The sequence below is a fragment of the Anomaloglossus baeobatrachus genome, chromosome 12, assembly GCF_048569485.1.
Source record: "Anomaloglossus baeobatrachus isolate aAnoBae1 chromosome 12, aAnoBae1.hap1, whole genome shotgun sequence".
Lineage (NCBI taxonomy): Eukaryota > Metazoa > Chordata > Amphibia > Anura > Aromobatidae > Anomaloglossus > Anomaloglossus baeobatrachus.
The window spans coordinates 51,284,135-51,305,663 of NC_134364.1; the positions used below are offsets into that span (position 1 = coordinate 51,284,135).

Consider the following 21,529-nt stretch of genomic DNA (forward strand, 5'->3'; position numbering starts at 1 on the left):
ACTACGTGTGTTCTCCGTGTGCTATCTGTGATAACACATGGAGAATGGGAACTTTCTGCTCACCTGTCCCTGGCGTTGCTGTCCGTGGTGCTGATCCTTGGTCTCCGGTCCTGCCGACTCCCCGCTGCTGCTGCGTCCGGCTGCAGTGAAGTGAATATTAAATGAGCATAATGAGCGGCGGTCGGCGGCAAGTGACAGCAGCGGCAGAGACAGCAGGGCTGGAGAAGGTGAGTAATGTTTTGTTTTTTTTTCTCTGACATGTGTGTTTCTCCGGCGCGTGTCACAAGGGACCGCATCCACACTACATCCGTGTGGTACGTGTGCGGGCCGTGCGACACCCGTGATGCTGGAGAAACACGGACATGCATCCATGTGGAGCACACAGGCACACGTCTGCTCCACACGGAGGCACAGGCCAATGGCTGCACACGTGCGTGCACATAAACCCATTGACTTTAATGGGTTTACGTGTGCCCGTGTCTCCGGTACATGCAGGCACGGACCTAGCACGTACCGGAGACACGTGCGTGTGAAGGGGGCTTTAGACAAAGCAGAGATGGACAAAGATGGTGCAAGTCATGAAAGACAGTTTGTTAGGGGGGCTTCCCCCCAAATGATGGCACTTTTCACTTAGTAAACCTCCCCTACTCCCTATTCCGACTAATTAAATAAGGATATAAGTGAGGATCACTCTGTTTTAATTAACATTTTCCTTAAAATATTAAACAAGGTGATTCTTTTAAAGGAAATTTGTTGAACGGAAATTTTCCTGTCCCCATAACTCTTTCCCCATCCACCGCTCAACTTTATAACTTTGTGTTCCCTTGTACATAAGCTTTGTGTTTTGCTATGTTGTTACTTATTCCTAGTTTTATGATGTGATTCTTCCATTAGAATCTGATCCATGCCATGCTGGGAGAGGCACTGAACAGTGGGAACTGGGGAGAAAGACTGATGTCCTGCAAAACACTATGTGTCCTACATGGCAATATTGGTCAGGTAAGCCCCCGGAGCGGATTCCTGCGCCGTGTGCCTTAGGCTAGTTTCACACTTGCGTTGGGCAGCTTCCGTTGCATTGCGTTGTGTGACGGATGCAATGGATGCGTTGCATATAGTGGCACAATGGATGCAACGGATCGTACAAAACAACGGAAAGCTTTTTTTTTTTCTTTACAGTTTTACCGGCAGCAGACTATTGTGAACAATCAGCTGATCACCCAGCGGCCGGGCACTCAGCTGAGCGCTCTGACATGCTGGCGGCCGGGCACTCGCACTCAGCTGAGCGCTCTCACATGCCGGCGGCCGGGCGCTCAGCTGAGAGCTCTCACATGCCGGCGGCCGGGCGATCAGCTGAGCGCTCTCACATGCCGGCGGCCGGGCGATCAGCTGAGCGCTCTCACATGCCGGCGGCCGGGCGCTCAGCTGAGAGCTCTCACATGCCGGCGGCCGGGCGATCAGCTGAGCGCTCTCACATGCCGGCGGCCGGGCGATCAGCTGAGCGCTCTCACATGCCGGCGGCCGGGCGATCAGCTGAGCGCTCTCACATGCCGGCGGCCGGGCGCTCAGCTGAGAGCTCTCACATGCCGGCGGCCGGGCGCTCAGCTGAGAGCTCTCACATGCCGGCGGCCGGGCGTTCAGCTGAGTGCTCTCACATGCCGGCCGCCAGGCGCTTAGCTGATCGTTCGGCCACCGAGAAACAAAATAAAGTTTCTGTGATTTAAAAAAAAAAAAAAAAAAAAAAAGAGCATGCGCAGGGAAAAATAAAGGTTTCCGCCGATCAAAAAAAGTTACATGCTGCGTTCCTTCCGCCCGACGCAGCGTCAAAATAACGACGCTGCATCGTCCAGCGGATGCAACGCTGACACTTGCGTTACAGTGCGTCGTCCATACAAGTCTATGGAGAATAGCGCAGTGCGTTAACGGACTGCGCTATTCTCCATAGTGACGGACTACGCTGAACGCAAGTGTGAAAGTAGCCTTTTGTCTGCCATCTATGGGTGAAGCCTTCTTGTGCCCGGAGGTGATGGAAGAAAACTTTTTATACACCAGGGCTTAATGACGACAATTTGTTGCGTGTGATATGGGAGGTGTGGTGCACGTCAACCTGACACCTCGGATAAATATGCCATTCCTTTTTTACCACATTGCACTCTTCCGAGTTATATGCTCATATGTGCAAGCACTTAGGCTGCATTTACATCACCGGCCAAGCAGGTACATTTGTTTTTTCGCCAGTCATATAATAACCTAAGACAGGTCGACTGTACTTCTATGTGCACAAGATGATCAATAATATAATCACTCTGTGTTCACAGTGTAATGAAAGTGACTACTTACGGATAGTACAGACGGAAGTGTAGTCAGGAAAGTCGGGGTCTGGTAACAAGAGGGCACGTATGCATGCATGGAGAAAACAGAGACGTAGTAAGGTCAAAATCCAAGGATCAGAATTCCAGGAAGGCACGTAGTAGATACAGGGAGTAAACTGAGATGTGGTCAGGTAACAATCCGAGGTAAAAGCCAGGAGGTCATGACAGGAACAGGGAGTGGGCAGAGAGGAGTCCAACAACAGTCTATAGTCAGGAAACCAAGATCAGAATTATAGCAGCGAGACAGGCCAACAGCACAACAACTGAACCAGAATCAATTCAAGATTCATAAGGCACATTTTACATCAATGGTGTCAGAGACCCGAAACGCGCGTCGGGCTACATGTGGGGAAATCCATATGGGTGAGCCGTGCATTATATGGCCATATTACCTCATAAATGTATGGACACTTTGACCTATTGAATATTTGTACTGATAAATGCATTTAGTTAGTCCATTTTTTCTCTGGCCTGCACTATATATCGTTTATAATCACCATTGTCATCTGGTCGTTACCCCGATTTTTGGGGTGTATCTGTGTACTCCTTATGACCTCTATTATATGCAATGTTTGTTAAATATATCTTTTAATGTATCCCAATAAATATTTTGATATATTTTATTCATTTCTTGGGTTGATGGATCTGGTTACTCTGGCTATATATTTATATTTGAACTATAATGTGTGACTGGCAAGGTTCTGGAGGAGCATGATCAGTAAAGAAGCAGAGCAATTACCAGGAGGGTGGAACACCTGAGTAATCAATCAACCTGCCAGATCAATAGTTCAGGAAAACACAGCAGAGCATCACCTAGCGTAAAATGCTCTGCACACAGGAATCATGACACACAGGCTGTCGTTGTTTTTGGCAGCACATATTCTGTTTACTCAAGATGAGGGGCTGCCCATGACAATGATTTTTAAGCTAGCGTCCTGATCGTTCATCGGTTAATTGACAGAATGTTTATTCTGCACATCGACCAAGAAGCAACAGTCCGAACGGAACATGGCATGGCTTAGAGTAGAGCGAGGCGTCAGACAACGTGGCATCCTGTCACCATTTCTTTTCAATTTATATGCAGATGCTTTTTTCAGGAAGGCAGGACTTGCCAAAAAAAAAAGAGGGAATCAAAATTGCTGGATAAATCATCAACAATCTTAAATATGCAGATGATACAACTTTGATAGCAACAAGCATAGATAGAATGAAGGAGTTATTATGGAGTGTTAGGATGGAAAGCTCAAAAGTTGCAGTCTGTAGTGATAAGGCAATGACTATGGGAATATAGACATGCATTACTGCTATGGAAAACATGGAAAAATTGAGATACTTAACACACAAAAATGGCCAGTTTTATGTGAGCCCAACAGCAAGCGGCAAAGCAATCTCTTTTTGTTGGGTTCCTGCCTACTGTAATACCTCTCTTTGGGTTAAAAAACCCTCCAATTTATGGGCGGACAGACCAAAAGTGAGGCATTAGAGTAGGCATGGACCCAACAAGAAGAGGTCACCTTGCCGCTGGCTGTTGGGCTCACATAAAACTGGCCATTTTTGTGTGCTAAGTATCTCAATTTTTCCGTGTTTTTCATAGCAGTAATACATGCCTATATTCCAATATTCATTGTTACACATATCTTTACACTACAGAGTGCAACTGTCTCCTTTTTGTTACTATGTTTCATGTTCAGTTTGCACCTGTTCACATTAGAAAGGTAGGATGTGCCATTAGTCTTTTTCTAAGATGGAAAGCTCAAACATGGGACTCCTACTCAATACAAAGAAGACAAAGATATCGACTACTGCTAGGTACGGCCGGGACATATTTGAGATAGATGGCGACAAACTGGAAGTTGTAAAGGACTTCAACCTACTCAGATCAATGATCAGTCAAGATGCAGCGATGAAGTCAACAGGAGAATAGCTGTGGGCAAATCAACAATAGTCACTGGACAAGGTCCTCAAATCGAGGAACATTTCACTGAATACGCAGACACGGCTCGTATATAGTTTGGTCTCGGCTCGTACATAGTCTGGTCTCGGCTTGTACATAATCTGGTCTCGGCTTGTACATAGTCTGGTCTCGGCTCGTACATAGTCTGGTCTTTTCTGTGGTAACATGTATGCAAAACCTGGATGATAAAGAAACAAGACAGAAGAAGACTCAACACCTTTGAAATGTGGTGCTGGAGAAGGATGTTATCAATACCATGGATGGAAAGAAGAACAAACAAATCAATTTTGGAACAAGCCAGACATGTCACTCGAAGCAAGGATCACCAGACTATGACTTGTCTACTTTAGATACAACTAACGAAGAGAGCAATCACCGGAGAAGGCTATCATGGCTGGAAAAAGAGAAGGAACAAGGGGAAGAGGAAGACCAGCAACCTGATGGCTTGATACTATCAAGAAAACGGCAGAGAAGACCCTGGTGGACCCATATAGGAGGTGAAGACCCTGGTGGACCTATCTAGGCTACACAAGAGTGATCTCCATACAGAGCGTTCATCCATGAAGTCATCGTGGCTCGAGATCGAGTTGATGACAGTTAAATAATTACTTTGCACAATTATAGGGAAATGATTCCTGAGGATGCTCCTTCCCATTAATTGGTAATTGTAAATCCACCTATGTCACACAATGTCGCATTAGTTTAGCACTTTTTTCTGTAGCTGGTAGTTATTGTATAAAGTCATTTTGGCTGAAGCTGGTTTCATTCTTTATTTTTAGGTTTTATTTTGTGGAGTTTAATTGAACTGACAATTGAATTGATAGTGACTTGTGCTAATTCAGTGATCCTCAGGGAATAACAAGGCTTCCTTCTGTTCACAGGGAGTAAAAAACAAATTAAGTGATCTGATGTGGAATGACTGGAGCCCCGGAGTCCGGGGAGCCGCTGCCAAGGCACTGGGCAAACTAGATCAGGGGAAGGAAGTACACGACCAGATAAGGTGGGGAATACTAAAGTCTGGGGGTCTAATAAAGGAGCCACAACGCTGGATAGAAAGCCGCGCACAGACGTCATTTTGTGTTATCTGTGGAACTTGTGTATTTCCTACATTTTCTAAATAATTCAGTAGAGTAGTAATCTAAAATCTGAGTCACTGCACACAATAAGAAGTCAATCAATTGGTCTATATATTTGGTTAAAATGACTGTTGTACCCAATATTCCTCTGATAATGGAGTCCTAAAAAAGATGGTCAAAAACTTGTATTCAGCATGTGAGGGTCTTCTACCAAGAATGAGTATTGAAGACCTCTGAAATATAAAACAAAGGCTAAGAGCACGTGACGATTTATATATTATTGTATGAGTGACATGTCCGACGTCTGACAGTGGCCACAATCTTGAAGGATGCCATTTCCTCTGTCCGCCATGATGTTATAAAAATTTGTAAATCACTTTATTAGAGGATTTGTCGTCACTGCTGTAAAAAAAATTGCATGTAAATGGATTCCAAACCCTGGCTTTTCTCCACTCTATTTGCCTTCAGCTGCATTGATATTAGAATATCTTCATTTGGAGTACAGCTGATGGCAGTGATGGGTCAGCAGAGCACCTATATCTCACTAAGGCCCCTTTCACACGTCAGTGATTCTGGTACGTTTGTGCTTTTTTTTAAACGTACCAGAATCCCTGACATACGCGGACACATTATAATGAATGGGTCTGCTCACACGTCAGTGATTTTTCACTGCACGTGTCTCCGTGCGGCGTACCCGCGTGTGCGTGATTGCCGCACGGAGACATGTCCATTTTTTTTCTGCCATCACTGATGTTCCACGGACCACGCAGTGGTGTGGTCCGTGAAACACGTGCCAGAAAAAAAGTGCTTTTAAAATAAAAATCATTTTTACTCACCCGGTTCCAGCGATGTCCTCTGCAGCCCGTGCAGCCTGCTGCTTCTGAGCCGGCTCATTACTGTCGCGCATATTCATGAATGTACGACACAGCCGACCCGGAAGCAGCTGCTGCGGGGGTCAGCGCCGGCCGGATGCTGCACCGCGGGAGCGATCAGCACCATGGAGAGCGGGAGCGGGCGCAGGTGAGTTGATTTCTAAGTGCAATCACGGGCCACGGAGAACGGAGCCCGGATTGCACTTAGACAACCCACGTGTGCCGTGATTCACGGCACACGCAGGGACATGTGCGTGTTTTACACGCCAGTGAAAAACGTCAGTGTTTTTCACTGACGTGTTAAATGGGCCTAACTCTGAGGATAAACTGGTGTAAGAGATTTTTCTGATATGTTCATCACTCAGAGGAGGAGACAGGAGCTGACCCACACTGCCATCATCTGTACTCCACATGAATATGTTCTGATATTAATGTAGCTGAAGACAGTCACTGCCATCATCTGTACTCCAAAGGAGTATGTTCAGATATTAATGTAGCTGAAGACAATCACTGTCATCATCTATACTCCAAATGAATACATTCTGATATTAATGTAGCTGAAGACAGTCACTGCCATTATCTGTACTCCACATGAGTGTGTTTTGATATTAATGTAGCTGAAGACAGTCACTGCCATCATCTGTACTCCAAAGGAGTATGTTCTGATATTAATGTAGCTGAAGGCTATCACTGTCATCATTGGTACTCCAAAGGAGTATGTTCTGATATTAATGTAGCTGAAGTGATTGTTTTGTCTTGTTGGTCTACTAGGCTTTGCTCCCACCTGGCCAGAATCCTACTCCACACTGATGAGGGGCAACACTCCAAAACAGCTGTCTGTGGATGGATACCTGGCCTTGATATTTCCCTTGTCATATCTTTAAACTTGTCAAAGAGTTGGATATTGACTAAAAGGGCCACTTAATATGGTGGTTATGGTGGTCTCCTAAAAAGAGCCACTCCTTGGCTAGGTCCTTCCCGGAGGGATATCTGGCTAGTTTCTGTGTCGAGACTCCTAACAGAGGCTCCACAGACTTTTTTTTTTGATTTGCATATTTCCCAGGGGGCAATGCACCAAGGATTTCACTGTGTTGAGCGCCCTCGTTGGCTGCCGGCAGTGTTTTCTCTGGCTGGTCTCCCCGAGATCAGTGATTGTTTTGTCTTGTTCTGATATTAATATAGCTGAAGACATTCACTGCCATCATCTGTACTCCAAATGAGTATGTTCTGATATTAATGTAGCTGAAGACAGTCACCGCCATCATCTGTACGCCAAATGAGTATGTTCTGATATTAATGTAGCTGAAGACAATCACTACCATCATCTGTACTCCAAAGGAGTATGCTCTGATATTAATGTAGCTGAAGGCCATCACTGCTATCATCGGTACTCAAAATGAGTATGTTCTTATATTAATGTAGCTGAAGACAATTACTGCCATCATCTGTACTCCAAATGAGTAGGTTCTGATATTAATGTAGCTGAAGACATTCACTGCCATCATCTGTACTCCAAATGAGTATGTTCTGATATTAATGTAGCTGAAGACAGTCACTGCCATCATCTATACGCCAAATGAGTATGTTCTGATATTAATGTAGCTGAAGACAATCACTGCCATCATTTGTACTCCAAATGAGTATGTTCTGATATTAATGTAGCTGAAGACAGTCACTGCCATCATCTGTACGCCAAATGAGTATGTTCTGATATTAATGTAGCTGAAGACAATCACTACCATCATCTGTACTCCAAATGAGTATGTTCTGATATTAATGTAGCTGAAGACAGTCACTGCCATCATCTGTACTCCAAAGGAGTATGTTCTGATATTAATGTAGCTGAAGGCCATCACTGCTATCATCGGTACTCCACATGAGTATGTTCTGATGTCAATACAGCTGGAGGCAAATAGACTGGGGAAAGCAGGAGTTTGGAGGCCACTAAAGGGGGCTTTACACGCTACGACATCGCTAATGCGAACTCGTTGGGGTCACGGAATTGGTGACGCACATCCGGCCGCATTAGCGATGCCGTTGCGTGTGACACAGATGAGCGATTTTGCATCGTTGCAAAAACGTGCAAAATCGCTCATCGGTGACATGGGGGTCCATTCTCAAAAATCGTTACTGCAGCAGTAACGAGGTTGTTCCTCGTTCCTGCGGCAGCACACATCGCTCCGTGTAATACCGCAGGAACGAGGAACCTCTCCTTACCTGCCTCCCGGCTGCTATTGGGCGGCCGCTTAGTGACGTCGCTGTGACGCCGCACGGACCGTCCCCTTAGAAAGGAGGCGGTTCGCCGGTCACAGCGACGTCGCCGGGCAGGTAAGTAGTGTGACGGGTCTGGGCGATGTTGTGCGGCACGGGCAGCGATTTGCCCGTGTCACACAACAGATGGGGGCGGGTACCCACACTAGCGATATCGGGACCGATATCGCAGTGTGTAAAGCCCGCTTTACATGCAATTTTTGCAAGAATCAAGACAGCTTTGTTACACAAATAGGTAATGATGAGATTGATAATTATAACACATAGTTGCAGTGGGAAATGAATAATTCTAGCTATTTATAATAATATGAGTGTTATTTCCAGAAAGCATTTGGAGAGCGATAGCTGGAAGTCAAACGTGGAGGCCTTAGCTCTCATCGGGGTCCTACAGATAATGACGGCTCAGCTGCTCCCCGGATTCCTGAAATGCTTTGAAAATGACTTTTTAGCTGTTCGCAGACAGGCCTGTCGGACGGCGGGGTTACTCCAGATTAAAGATGAGATGGTGAGTATAAGAATATATGATGAAAATGGTTCCAGAATAGCACTAACAAATGCAGCACATAACAAGGACACAATATACTCTCTGCTCTGCTGAATGAACTTAAGAAAATCATCAAGATCCACTGCTGGCAGCTTCTTTATAATTGATGACAAATGATATCCCAAATATCATTTGTGAGCCAAGCCCACGAGACACTGCACATTTAGTAGCACGAGCACCATGAAGTCTGGAGTGTAGTGTTGAAATATGGCTCCTGGTACAATTTGGAGAAATGACCACGGGTTCCACGACCAATTCAGTATAACACCGAGCTGTTAGTGTCCGAGGAGGCGTTTTTCAACACGACAACGACAGATCACACGCTGCTTGTACTATTGCGAGCAGCCTGCGTGGCCGAAACGTACTACCATGTCCTCCAGCGTCTCCGGTCTTGTCTCCCATTGAGCACAATTGGGACATCATTGGTCAGCGATTGCAGAAGGAGCTGCCAGCAGTGGATCTTGATGATCTGCCAAAGTTGCTTCAGGGAAGCAGAACCTTCCTCTGTGTGGGGATTTCTGCATGGGGCGCTCATACTCCATACTGAATAAATCAAGATATTTTGAAAATGGTTTCCATATTTTTCACAATTAGCATATCAGTAACACGTCTATCCATGTTGTGATTTCCATAGGTTCAAGACTTTTCCTTCTTGATGTAATCTTAATGTTGAGGAGTGTACTATATGATACTAGATAGATAACACAGCACATAAAATAACAGTGATGCAATATACTATAAAGTAACAATGACGCAATATACTATACAGTAACAATGACGCAATATACTATACAGTAACAATGACGCCATATACCAAATGCTGCATGGCTATTGTTTAATGGAGCAAAAAGGCGCAGAGAATTAGAATTGGAGTTAAAAGATTTTCGAAACAGTAATATTTCCTGTTTTGTTTTTTTTTTAATAAACATATAATGACTACTTTTCCACTACTAATATATATTGCACTGCATATTCTAAGGTCATGAATTGCCTCTATCAACTAGTTCAGAATGATCCAGTGTGGAAAATCCAAGCACATGCAATCAAAGGTGAGTGGCAAAAGAGAGGTGTTCACTGTTATACAGTGTGTCCACCCATATCCTGTCCACCGCCATTAACTTGAGAATGGCGGCAGCTATAAGCATAGAAGTGGTGTCTAGGTATAGTAAAGTAGCCATGCGCTACACAATGAAACCACCTATAGCACCACCTAGAGCGCCACCTGGTGGAAAACAACGGAGTTAGCATTTTTATCTCGAAAACGGAACAAGATAGAGAAAAAAAGTGAATTAAAAAATTGTAGGGCATCCTCAATTCAATACGAATCGACACCTTGCATACAGAAATGCTATGATATGAAACCCATGACCCCCCCCCCCCCCAAAACATTGAATGCTGGTCACGCATATGGCGCTCATTTAACTTCGATGATCAAAGTGGCCCCCGTCAGCTGCAATGCACATCTGGACTCTGCACAGCATACTGTATCTTGCTGCACGTTGTGCAATATGGTAGGTGACACGTTTGCACAAGCGTCTGTGATACGTCGTCATAGGTCCTGCAATGTTGGTGGAGGGGTCGCATACACCTGCTGTTTGATGTGACCTCACAGAAAGAAGTCCAATGGGGTCAGCGTGGCGGCCACTCCACGCAGCCACCATTCCCAATGACTTGTAGGAAGGTCTCCATGAGATATCGCTTCACGTCCGCAGTCTTGTGAGTTTTATACATTCTAATCATAGCATTTCTGTATGCAAGGTATCGATTCGTATTGAATTGATGATGCCCTGCAACTTTGTAATTCACTTTTTTTGTTTATCTCGTTCCGTTTTCAAGATAAAAATGATAACTCCGTTGTTTTCCACCAGGTGGTGCTATAGGTGGTTTCATTGCATAGCGCTTGGCTACTTTACTATATCTAGACACCCCTTCTATGCCTATAGCTGCCGCCGTTCTCAAGTTAATGGCGGTGTACAGGATATGGGTGGACACACTGTATAAATTGTAACGAGAAGTAGCGTTGGAAGTTCTGTATAATGCAGATATAAGGAGTTGTCCTACAGCAGTAAACAAATGTGTGATATTCTTCCTAGCTTTAGGTAACATTGGGCATATTACCCCACGGGTGACAGACCTTCTGTTGTGTGCCGTACGGGCGAAAGAGCCAGGGGTGCGCATCGAGGCTTATCGCTGCATCGCAACATTACATTTGTGTGACCATGAAATTCAACATGCGCTTCAAGACAGAGTATTACTGGAGAGCCACGAGCGCGCCGCCAGGTGAGACTTCAAGATGACGTCTAATAAAGCATTAGCGCATCGTTGCCTATTAACGCCTTTTCTTTAGGGAGGTGAGACAGACATTGACCGCACTGAATATGGAGCATAACGGCAACCAGGAGATGAAGTCACAAGTCCGGAATCAGGTAAGTCTGGACTCACACTCATCAGCTGGGTACCCCATGGCGGCCAGACCAGGGCACCCGCAGATGCCAAATATTACTTTTTGTACCAATATCCATTGTATTTTATGGTTTCTCAGTTATTAAAGCTGTGTCAGAAGGAAGCGTTGTTTCCTAAAGTACTAAGGATGGAAGAAGATCTAGCGTCAACCCAAACAGCACTGGACCGAGTCCTGCCCAACAGCCCTGGCTGGAAGCACAAGATACCCAAACCGGGGTTTTTTTGGAATATTACGAACACGACAATATCAGGTACATGCACAAAAACTCAACAAATCACTCCATGGAACATGGTTGTGCAAAGGTCGGTTTCACCCTTCATTTCTAGGTCCAAGTAGGAGTGATGTTCAGGCAATCCACGGGACTCCTGACCCAAACTTAAAGGGATCCTTTCACAAGGGTTTCCCAATATAAACTAAAGGCACCATCTTCAAAGGGAATCTGTGAGCAGGTTTTTGACATTTCATCTGAGAGCAGCATATGTAGGCAAAGAGATTTTGAATCCAACAATGTATCACTTAGATTACTGGCTGCAGCCGTTCTGACACAATCTGAAGTTTTAGCTTTAGCCATGTAGCAGAGCTGAGAGCTGCCCCATCCACACCTGGCTCTCTATAGACATTAACAGTAAGGTGTCAGTCACAACAGGGGGCGTGCTGGACTGCCCTGTACATGAGTTTCTAGTCCTGTAATGATAACGGTCCTGCTGCTTAAACAAACATTGCAAACAAAAAAAAAAATCAGACTGTAACAAGACAGGCAGGCCTAAATTCTCTGTTAACCCTTGCAGCATGCTTACTTCAGCTTACATAGCAAAAACCTGACAAATTCAATTTCACTGGTCTGTTACGCAGTCCATCATCCTAATGTGTCCTACGTCATCCACAGAATAATGTGAATCTTGTGCCTGTGCTGCTAAGAGTAGAGCAATGTCTTGTATGTGCCAGCACTTATCAACCAGAAATGATATAGGAGCCTTCACATTATAGGACTTTGCACTGCTGTTAGTAAGTTCATGCTCAGATAGACGCGACTTACAGTAAGTACCTGAGTATAATGGAAGTCAATGGGAGACTTGAGCATTTTTCTGGGAATCTGGAACAAATGCTCATTTCCCTGTTGACTTAGATTATAGTCGGGTACTTGAGTCACACCATCTGAGCATTAACTGCTGGTTACTTGTACTGAGCACCTGAGCATGAGCATAGTAGTGCCCGCTCATCACTAGTTACGAGCAGGGCTGTGGAGTCGGAGTCGGGGCTCATTTTGTTGGGTCAGAGCCGGTATAAAATGCACCGACTCGGACTCCTAAAATCTATAATAAATTGGGGTCAGTAGTGCAATGCAGAATGTGCTGAATATTTTTTCATAGGAATTTGGGAAAGTTATGAAATGTCCTATAAATGTCTGTTCTATTCCTGATCTAAGGCTGCATTCACACACAGCGTTTTTGCTGCGTTTTTTGAGGATACGTTTTTCAGCTGCAAAAGCAGATCAGCTTTTTAAAAAAACGCATCACCTGAAAGGTTTTTGAGCTCATAAATAATGCTTTCAATAGCAAAAGCAGATTAGAAAACCGCCACAAACTGACTGCTCATTCTTTGTCAGGATCCTCACAACACGATGTGTCTGAATGTCCTATCTTGAAACCCATTGCCTTTGCTGAGATGCCCGGAGTCACTGCATTTCACTGAACTATTTTGCCATCAATGTTCGATATGTTTGTAACAAGAAAGAAATTGTTAGTAAGACACTGGCAGTAAAAGATAGTAAAGCGCATCACACCGGCCAGTTTCTCCAGGCCTTAGTGGAAAAAGTTCTGCAAGACTAGGAACTCAAAAAATAACAGGTTCTTGCTATTGTAAGGGACAATGCTTCAAACAGAAGTACAATTACACTGATGAATGAGAGTAATGAACAACAGCTAGAAGAACATTTAGGATTTAGTATGTGTGAGATGGAGCCACAGTGCTGTTCATGTAACTGAGGAACAAACAGATATTACAACAGAAGAACAGCAAAGAAGGGAATTTTGTTTACTTACCGTAAATTCCTTTTCTTCTAGCTCCTATTGGGAGACCCAGACAATTGGGTGTATAGCTTCTGCCTCCGGAGGCCACACAAAGTATTACACTTTAAAAAGTGTAACCCCTCCCCTCTGCCTATACACCCCCCGTGCATCACGGGCTCCTCAGTTTTGGTGCAAAAGCAGGAAGGAGGAACTTATAAATTGGTCTAAGGTAAATTCAATCCGAAGGATGTTCGGAGAACTGAAACCATGAACCAAAAGAACAATTCTTCATGAACAACATGTGTACACAAAAAGAACAACAGCCCGAAGGGAACAGGGGCGGGTGCTGGGTCTCCCAATAGGAGCTAGAAGAAAAGGAATTTACGATAAGTAAACAAAATTCCCTTCTTCTTTGTCGCTCCATTGGGAGACCCAGACAATTGGGACGTCCAAAAGCAGTCCCTGGGTGGGTAAAAGAATACCTCGATAAAAAAGAGCCGAAAACGGCCCCCTCTTACAGGTGGGCAACCGCCGCCTGAAGGACTCGCCTACCTAGACTGGCGTCTGCCGAAGCATAGGTATGCACTTGATAGTGTTTTGTGAAAGTGTGCAGACTAGACCAGATAGCTGCCTGACACACCTGTTGAGCCGTAGCCCGGTGTCGCAATGCCCAGGACGCACCCACGGCTCTGGTAGAATGGGCTTTCAGCCCCGAAGGAAGCGGAAGCCCCGAAGAACGGTAGGCTTCAAGAATCGGTTCCTTGATCCATCGAGCCAAGGTTGACTTGGAGGCCTGCGAGCCCTTACGCTGGCCAGCGACAAGGACAAAGAGCGCATCTAAACGGCGCAGGGGCGCCGTGCGAGACACGTAGAAACGGAGTGCTCTCACCAGATCCAAAGAGTGCAAATCCTTTTCGCATTGGTGAACTGGATGAGGGCAAAATGAAGGTAAGGAGATATCCTGATTGAGATGAAAAGGAGATACCACCTTAGGGAGAAACTCCGGTACATGACGCAGAACCACCTTATCCTGGTGAAAAACCAGGAAGGGGGCTTTGCATGACAGCGCTGCAAGCTCCGACACTCTTCGGAGTGATGTAACTGCCACTAGAAATGCCACCTTCTGCGAAAGACGTGATAAAGAGACATCCTTCAGCGGCTCGAAAGGTGGCTTCTGGAGAGCCGTCAGCACCCTGTTAAGGTCCCAAGGTTCCAGCGGGCGCTTGTAGGGTGGAACTATGTGGCAAACTCCCTGCAGGAACGTGCGGACCTGCGGAAGCCTGGCCAGGCGTTTTTGAAAAAATACTGAGAGCGCCGATACTTTTCCCTTGAGAGAGCCCAGTGACAAACCCTTGTCCATTCCGGATTGAAGGAATGAAAGAAAAATGGGTAAGGCAAAAGGCCAGGGAGCAAAACCATTATCAGAGCACCAGGACAAGAAGATCCGCCAAGACCTGTAATAGATCTTGGCGGACGTTGGCTTCCTGGCCTGTCTCATGGTGGCAATGACATCTTGAGATAACCCTGAGGACGCTAGGAGCCAGGACTCAATGGCCACACAGTCAGGTTGAGGGCCACAGAATTCAGATGGAAAAACGGCCCTTGAGACAGCAGGTCTGGGCGGTCTGGAAGCGCCCACGGCTGACCCACCGTGAGATGCCACAGATCCGGGTACCACGACCGCCTTGGCCAATCTGGAGCGACGAGAATGGCGCGACGACAGTCGGATCTGATCTTGCGTAACACTCTGGGCAACATCGCCAGAGGAGGAAACACATAAGGCAGTCGAAACTGCGACCAATCCTGAACTAACGCGTCCGCCGCCAGAGCTCTGTGATCTAGAGACCGTGCCATGAAGGCCGGGACCTTGTTGTTGTGCCGTGACGCCATGAGATCGACGTCCGGCGTTCCCCAGCGTCGACAGATCTCTCGAAACACGTCTGGGTGAAGAGACCATTCCCCCGCATCCATGCCCTGACGACTGAGAAAGTCTGCTTCCCAGTTTTCCACGCCCGGGATGTGAACTGCGGAGATGGTGGAGGCTGTGGCCTCCGCCCACATCAGAATCCGCCGGACTTCCTGGAAGGCTTGACGGCTGCGCGTACCGCCCTGGTGGTTGATGTACGCGACCGCCGTGGCGTTGTCCGACTGTATGCGGATCTGCCTGCCCTCCAGCCACCGATGGAACGCCTTTAGGGCTAGATACACTGCCCTTATCTCCAGAACATTGATCTGCAGGGAGGACTCTATCGGAGTCCAGGTTCCCTGAGCCCTGTGGTGGAGAAACACCCCTCCCCACCCTGACAGACTCGCGTCCGTCGTGACCACAGCCCAGGTTGGGGGCAGGAAGGATTTTCCCTGCGATAGAGAAGTGGGAAGCAGCCACCACTGAAGAGAGGTTTTGGCTGCAAGGGAAAGAGAGACGTTCCTGTCGAGGGACGTCGATCTCCTGTCCCATTTGCGGAGAATGTCCCATTCCTGAGGGGGAACGGGAATCACCACTCCTTCTGACTTCAGGACGCTCACAGCCTGAAAAAGTGCGCCGGCCCGAGCTGGGGGCGGAGATGTTCTGAAGAAACGAGTCGGAGGACGAGAGCTGAACTCTATCCTGTAACCGTGAGACAGAATGTCTCTCACCCATCGGTCTTGGACATGTGGCCACCAGGCGTCGCAAAAGCGGGAGAGCCTGCCACCGACCGAGGATGCGGTTCGGGGATGCCGGGAGTCATGAGGAGGCCGCCTTGGAGGCAGTGCCTCCGGCGGTCTTTTGGGGGCGTGACTTAGACCGCCACGCATAAGAGTTCCTCTGGCCCTTCTGTGGCCTGTTGGACGAGGAGGATTGGGACTTGGCTGAGGGCCGAAAGGACCGAAACCTCGATTGAATTTTCCGTTGCTGAGGTCTCTTCGTTTTGGACTGGGGTAAGGACGAGTCCTTTCCCTTGGATTCCTTAATGATTTCATCCAATCGTTCGCCAAACAATCGGTCGCCAGAAAACGGCAAACCGGTTAAGAATTTCTTGGAAGCAGAGTCTGCCTTCCATTCGCGTAGCCACATGGCCCTGCGGACTGCCACCGAGTTAGCGGATGCCACCGCTGTACGGCTAGCAGAGTCCAGGACGGCGTTCATGGCGTAGGACGAAAAAGCCGACGCCTGAGAAGTCAAAGACACAACTTGCGGAGCAGAGGTCCGTGTGACCGCATTAATCTCAGACAGACAAGCTGAGATAGCTTGGAGTGCCCACACGGCTGCAAAGGCCGGGGCAAAAGACGCACCTGTGGCTTCATAGATGGATTTCACCAGGAGCTCTATCTGCCTGTCAGTGGCATCCTTGAGCGATGAGCCATCTGCCACTGATACTACAGATCTAGCCGCCAGTCTAGAGACTGGAGGATCCACCTTGGGACATTGAGCCCAACCCTTAACTACGTCAGAGGGGAAGGGGTAACGTGTGTCATTAAGGCGCTTAGCAAAGCGCTTGTCCGGAAATGCTCTATGTTTCTGGACAGCATCTCTGAAGTTAGAGTGATCGAAAAACGCACTCCGTGTACGTTTGGGAAACCTAAACTGGTGTTTCTCCTGCTGTGAAGCCGACTCCTCTATAGGTGGAGTTGGGGGAGAAAGATCTAGCACCTGGTTGATGGACGCAATAAGGTCATTTACTATGGCGTCCCCTTCAGGTGTATCAAGATTGAGAGCAACGTCAGGGTCAGAGCCTTGAGCTGCGACGTCCGCCTCATCCTCCAGAGAGTCCTCAAGCTGAGACCCCGAGCAGCGGGAGGAAGTCGGGGAAGATTCCCAGCGAGCCCGCTTAGCCGGTCTGGGACTGTGGTCCGTGCCGGAGTCCTCCACGTGAGACCTAGGGGCCACCCCGGGAGCACGCTGCGGCGCAGACCGAGAGGGACCTGGAGGCGATGATCCAACAGTGCCCGGGGCCTGTGTAAGGACCGGTCTGGACTGCAAGGCTTCTAGTAGCCTGGCAGACCATTTGTCCATAGACTGAGCCATGGATTGTGAAAGCGACTCAGAGAGTTTCTCAGCAAAAGCTGCAAACTCTGTCCCTGCCGCCTGGACAGGGGAAGCAGGAGGGTCTGCCTGAGCCGAGGGTCCCCCTAGTGCCCGAGGCTCCGGCTGAGCAAGTGCAACAGGGGCCGAGCATTGCTCACAGTGAGGGTAGGTGGAACCTGCACGTAACATAGCCGCACAAGAGGTACAGGTTGCAAAATAACCCTTTGCCTTAGCGCCCTTGCTCCTTGTGAACGACATGCTGTTGTCTCCCAGGAGAGTGATCACTGAGGGTATATAGCCAAGCAGAACAACCCGGCCGAGCAGAGAAAATATATACAAATATATATATATATATATATATATATATATATATACTCCGGCACCCTAGGGGGACCAGCACCGGGTGACCGGTGTGGCTTACCGACCGCTCAAAGCGGTGTGTGTCCACCAGATTCCCTGCCTAGGTCTCCCAGAGCTGTGATCCGTCCTTCAGAACTCGTTCCTGAAATCCTCCACCGGCAGAATGTGTAAAAAATGGCTGCCGGAGCTCTCAGGGGAGGAGGGAGCCGTGGGCGGCGACTAATAAAGTGCGGGAATCTGGTGCCCCACAGTGATCAGTGAGGGGGGGGAGGAAACCTAAAGTATGCTCCAGCCCTCACTGCCGACGTCAGGTCGACCGTCCCGCCCTTACCCCTGACTGGCAGGCCCGGGGGCGGGAGTTATGTACTAGGCCGCAATGAAGCCGGGGACTAAATTTAATACCGCGGCCGAAAAACAGGCGCGGTCGGCGCGGAAGTCCCGGTCGTCACAAAAACCAGCCGCAGCTGCGGCGTCTGTGACACCAGCGGTCCATGCACTGTCCCCATGGGGACCCAGAGTACCTTTGGATGCAGGGCCCTGTCCCTGATGATACCAAGTCTCCGGTCCGGCAGATTCCTACAGGGGCTGCGGAGGGAGCCCGGTCCCAGTGAATGGATGACCGGTTAGGATCCCACTTCACCCAGAGCCTCTATGGGATGGTGAAGGAAAACGGCATGTGGCTCCAGCCTCTCTACCCGCAATGGGTACCTCAACCTTAACAGCACCGCCGACTCAGTGGGGTGAGAAGGGAGCATGCCGGGGGCCCTGTGGGGGCCCTCTTTTCTTCCAACCGATAAAATCAGCAGCTGCTGCTGACTAAAATGGGAGCATGAGTGGATGTGTGCCTCCTTCTACACAAAGCATAAAACTGAGGAGCCCGTGATGCACGGGAGGGTGTATAGGCAGAGGGGAGGGGTTACACTTTTTAAAGTGTAATACTTTGTGTGGCCTCCGGAGGCAGAAGCTATACACCCAATTGTCTGGGTCTCCCAATGGAGCGACAAAGAAATGATACTTTAGAATTAGATGATCTTGTTGAAGCTGCTTCAGAACACTTTCATATTCATCATATGCGCTGTGTTGTGCACACGCTGCAGCAGGCAATAAGAGAGAGTCTGCAAGAGGGGCCCCAGTTTCACACATCCGGCTTTTCGGCGGTTTGGCGGATGCGGCGCACTCCAGTACAGTGTATACAGTACAGTGGCAGCGCGACAAATGCCGGTCACAAGCTGTCATGTGACCCGGAAGTTGCGGCACTGCCACTATACTGTATCGTACTGTACTGGCGTGCGCCGCATCCGCCAAACCAGTGAAAAGCTGGATGTGTGAAACTTGGCGGACATGCTGGAAATCTGATTGGAAAAGTGAGGAAATTGGTTATTGACGCCAGAACCCCTAAAATTGATTCCATCTTGAAGAGACATGCTGGGAAAGGGGAAATTGTTGATCAAGCCACTCGGTGAGGCAGCACTTATTTAATGACTGAGTGATTGATTGAACTAAAATAATTTCTTATAGATATGGTGAACCCTCAAGTAACCTTAAATGAAGGTCAATGGACACAGCTGGCTGAATTGAAGAAATTGCTTAATCACCCATTTACCATAACTAAAAAATTACAAGCTGAGGATTTCATTCCTGGCATTTTCATAAGGGAGTGGAAGAACTTGCTATTTTGCCTGTCCCAAATAAAATTCTTCTGGCAGCTGTGTATGTGAACCCAAGTCATCATATGCTGCTTGACGATCAACAGCTTACTAAAGGAAAAGAAGCTCTGACTGAGGTAGCAGTTAGGATGAGCGGCTACAGGACTGCCAGGCGCAAGAGGACTTGGGTCCTGACAGTGCTACTGCTGCCATATCTTCAGCCTCATCAGATGAGGAGTTTAACTTTGACAAGTATTTGGATGACATGGAGCAGGCAAAGCATTGCCGCAAGGAAAAAGATTTCACTCAGTCTCCTATAGCAGCAGATTGACCAGATTTCAGTAACATTTTTCACTTGCTCTCAAAAGAAATAGAAAAATTCAACCGTTCATCAAAACTGACTGTGCATGAGGCAATTCCTTTATACCCGGAAATTGTTAGAGATGTTGCCCATGTGGTTACGGCTTTGCCTCCAACCCAAGTTAGTGTAGAGAGGTTGTTCTCTAGCCTTAAAATTATTAGGTCAGATTTGAGGTCATCTGCAAAGGAGGATGTGATGGAGGCAATTCTATTTCGTACAACAAATTCATAGACTGCACAAATGTTATTTACTATGTTTTTGTTGAAAACTGTTTATTGCCACTTACATAGTGTTATATATAACACTATGTAACACACTATGTAAGTGGCAAAAAACAGTTTAACAAAAACATACTAAATATTTAGTATAATGCTTATATTTAAGTGAAAAATGTATTGTAGTACAATGTGAACATCAGACATTTAATCATTTTTATGATACAATAATCAAGATATTTAGATAAATATATTTTATCATAAAAATGATTAAATGTCTGATGTTCACATTGTACTACAATACATTTTTCACTTAACTATAAGCAATATATGTGGGAGTCGGAGGTTTGGCTTACCGACTCCACAGCCCTGCTGATCACCTGAGCATGGTTGGGCCCGCTCAGCACTAGTTACGAGTACAGAGCACCTGAGCATGGTAGTGCTCACTCATCACTAGTTGCGAGTACTGAGCACCCGAGCATGGTAGTGCCCGCTCAGCACTAGTTACGAGTACAGAGCACCTGAGCATGGTAGTGCCCGCTCAGCACTAGTTACGAGTACTGAGCACCCGAGCATGGTAGTGCCCGCTCAGCACTAGTTACGAGTACAGAGCACCTGAGCATGGTAGTGCTCATTCATCACTAGTTACCAGTACTGAGCACCCGAGCATGGTAGTGCCCGCTCATCACTAGTTGCGAGTACAGAGCACCCGAGCATGGTAGCGCCCGATTAGACCCTTGACCGATACATATGTGAACTGAGAATGTCAGTAGTGTGTAACCAGCCTAAGGCTATGTGCCCATGGGAGCTTGCACCTGCGGATATATCCGCAGGTTTCCTGCTGCAGCTCCCCGGAATATGCAGATATACATAGCTGCGGGATTCCAGCGAAATAGCTGCGGTAAACCTGCGGAAGTCCCGGCCTCTATCTCCATAGTGGAGCGCCGGGATTTCCGCAGGAATAATTGACATGCAGTTACATCCGCAGCCACACATTCTGCAGCGTGGACACAGCACTCCCCATGTCCCATAGGATAACATGGGGAGTGTCTGTACTTGCTAAAACCTGCGGATTTATCTAGAAAATTCAGATAAATCCGCAGGTTTTCAGTGGCAAAATATGCAGGCGCAAGCTCCTGTGGGCACATAGCCTAATAGTAACCAGTATAGATTTACATTCAGATGTCATTTTACTCTTCAGTGCACCATCATTCTTTTCCATTCCAGGGCAAAGCTGTCCATCAGCCACAACGGGCACAGAGCACCAAAAGTACCGATCTGGAGGTGCAGGTATGGTATACCATCTGTATATTGCCGTCTAATTTGTCAGTGATGCAATTTAATGTGCAGGCTATTGGAAACAAAACAAACAAAGGGTAGGA

General features: G+C 47.3%; 2 protein-coding genes across 2 annotated transcripts in view; one reads left to right on the forward strand and one right to left on the reverse strand.

Annotated features, from left to right (window-relative positions):
* Nucleotides 1-21,529, reverse strand: part of LOC142257722 (synaptosomal-associated protein 23-like) — a 285,299-nt gene that overhangs the window by 136,214 nt on the left and 127,556 nt on the right. The window lies entirely within an intron of this gene.
* The window catches only part of HEATR4 (HEAT repeat containing 4), a 44,579-nt gene that overhangs the window by 19,603 nt on the left and 3,447 nt on the right, over nucleotides 1-21,529 (forward strand). Inside the window, exons 8-15 of the mRNA XM_075330320.1 lie at nucleotides 895-999; nucleotides 5,205-5,323; nucleotides 8,867-9,047; nucleotides 10,066-10,135; nucleotides 11,180-11,366; nucleotides 11,434-11,512; nucleotides 11,629-11,800; nucleotides 21,375-21,437. Of these exons, the coding sequence (XP_075186435.1) occupies nucleotides 895-999; nucleotides 5,205-5,323; nucleotides 8,867-9,047; nucleotides 10,066-10,135; nucleotides 11,180-11,366; nucleotides 11,434-11,512; nucleotides 11,629-11,800; nucleotides 21,375-21,437 (976 nt within the window). The remainder of the gene's footprint in view (nucleotides 1-894; nucleotides 1,000-5,204; nucleotides 5,324-8,866; nucleotides 9,048-10,065; nucleotides 10,136-11,179; nucleotides 11,367-11,433; nucleotides 11,513-11,628; nucleotides 11,801-21,374; nucleotides 21,438-21,529) is intronic.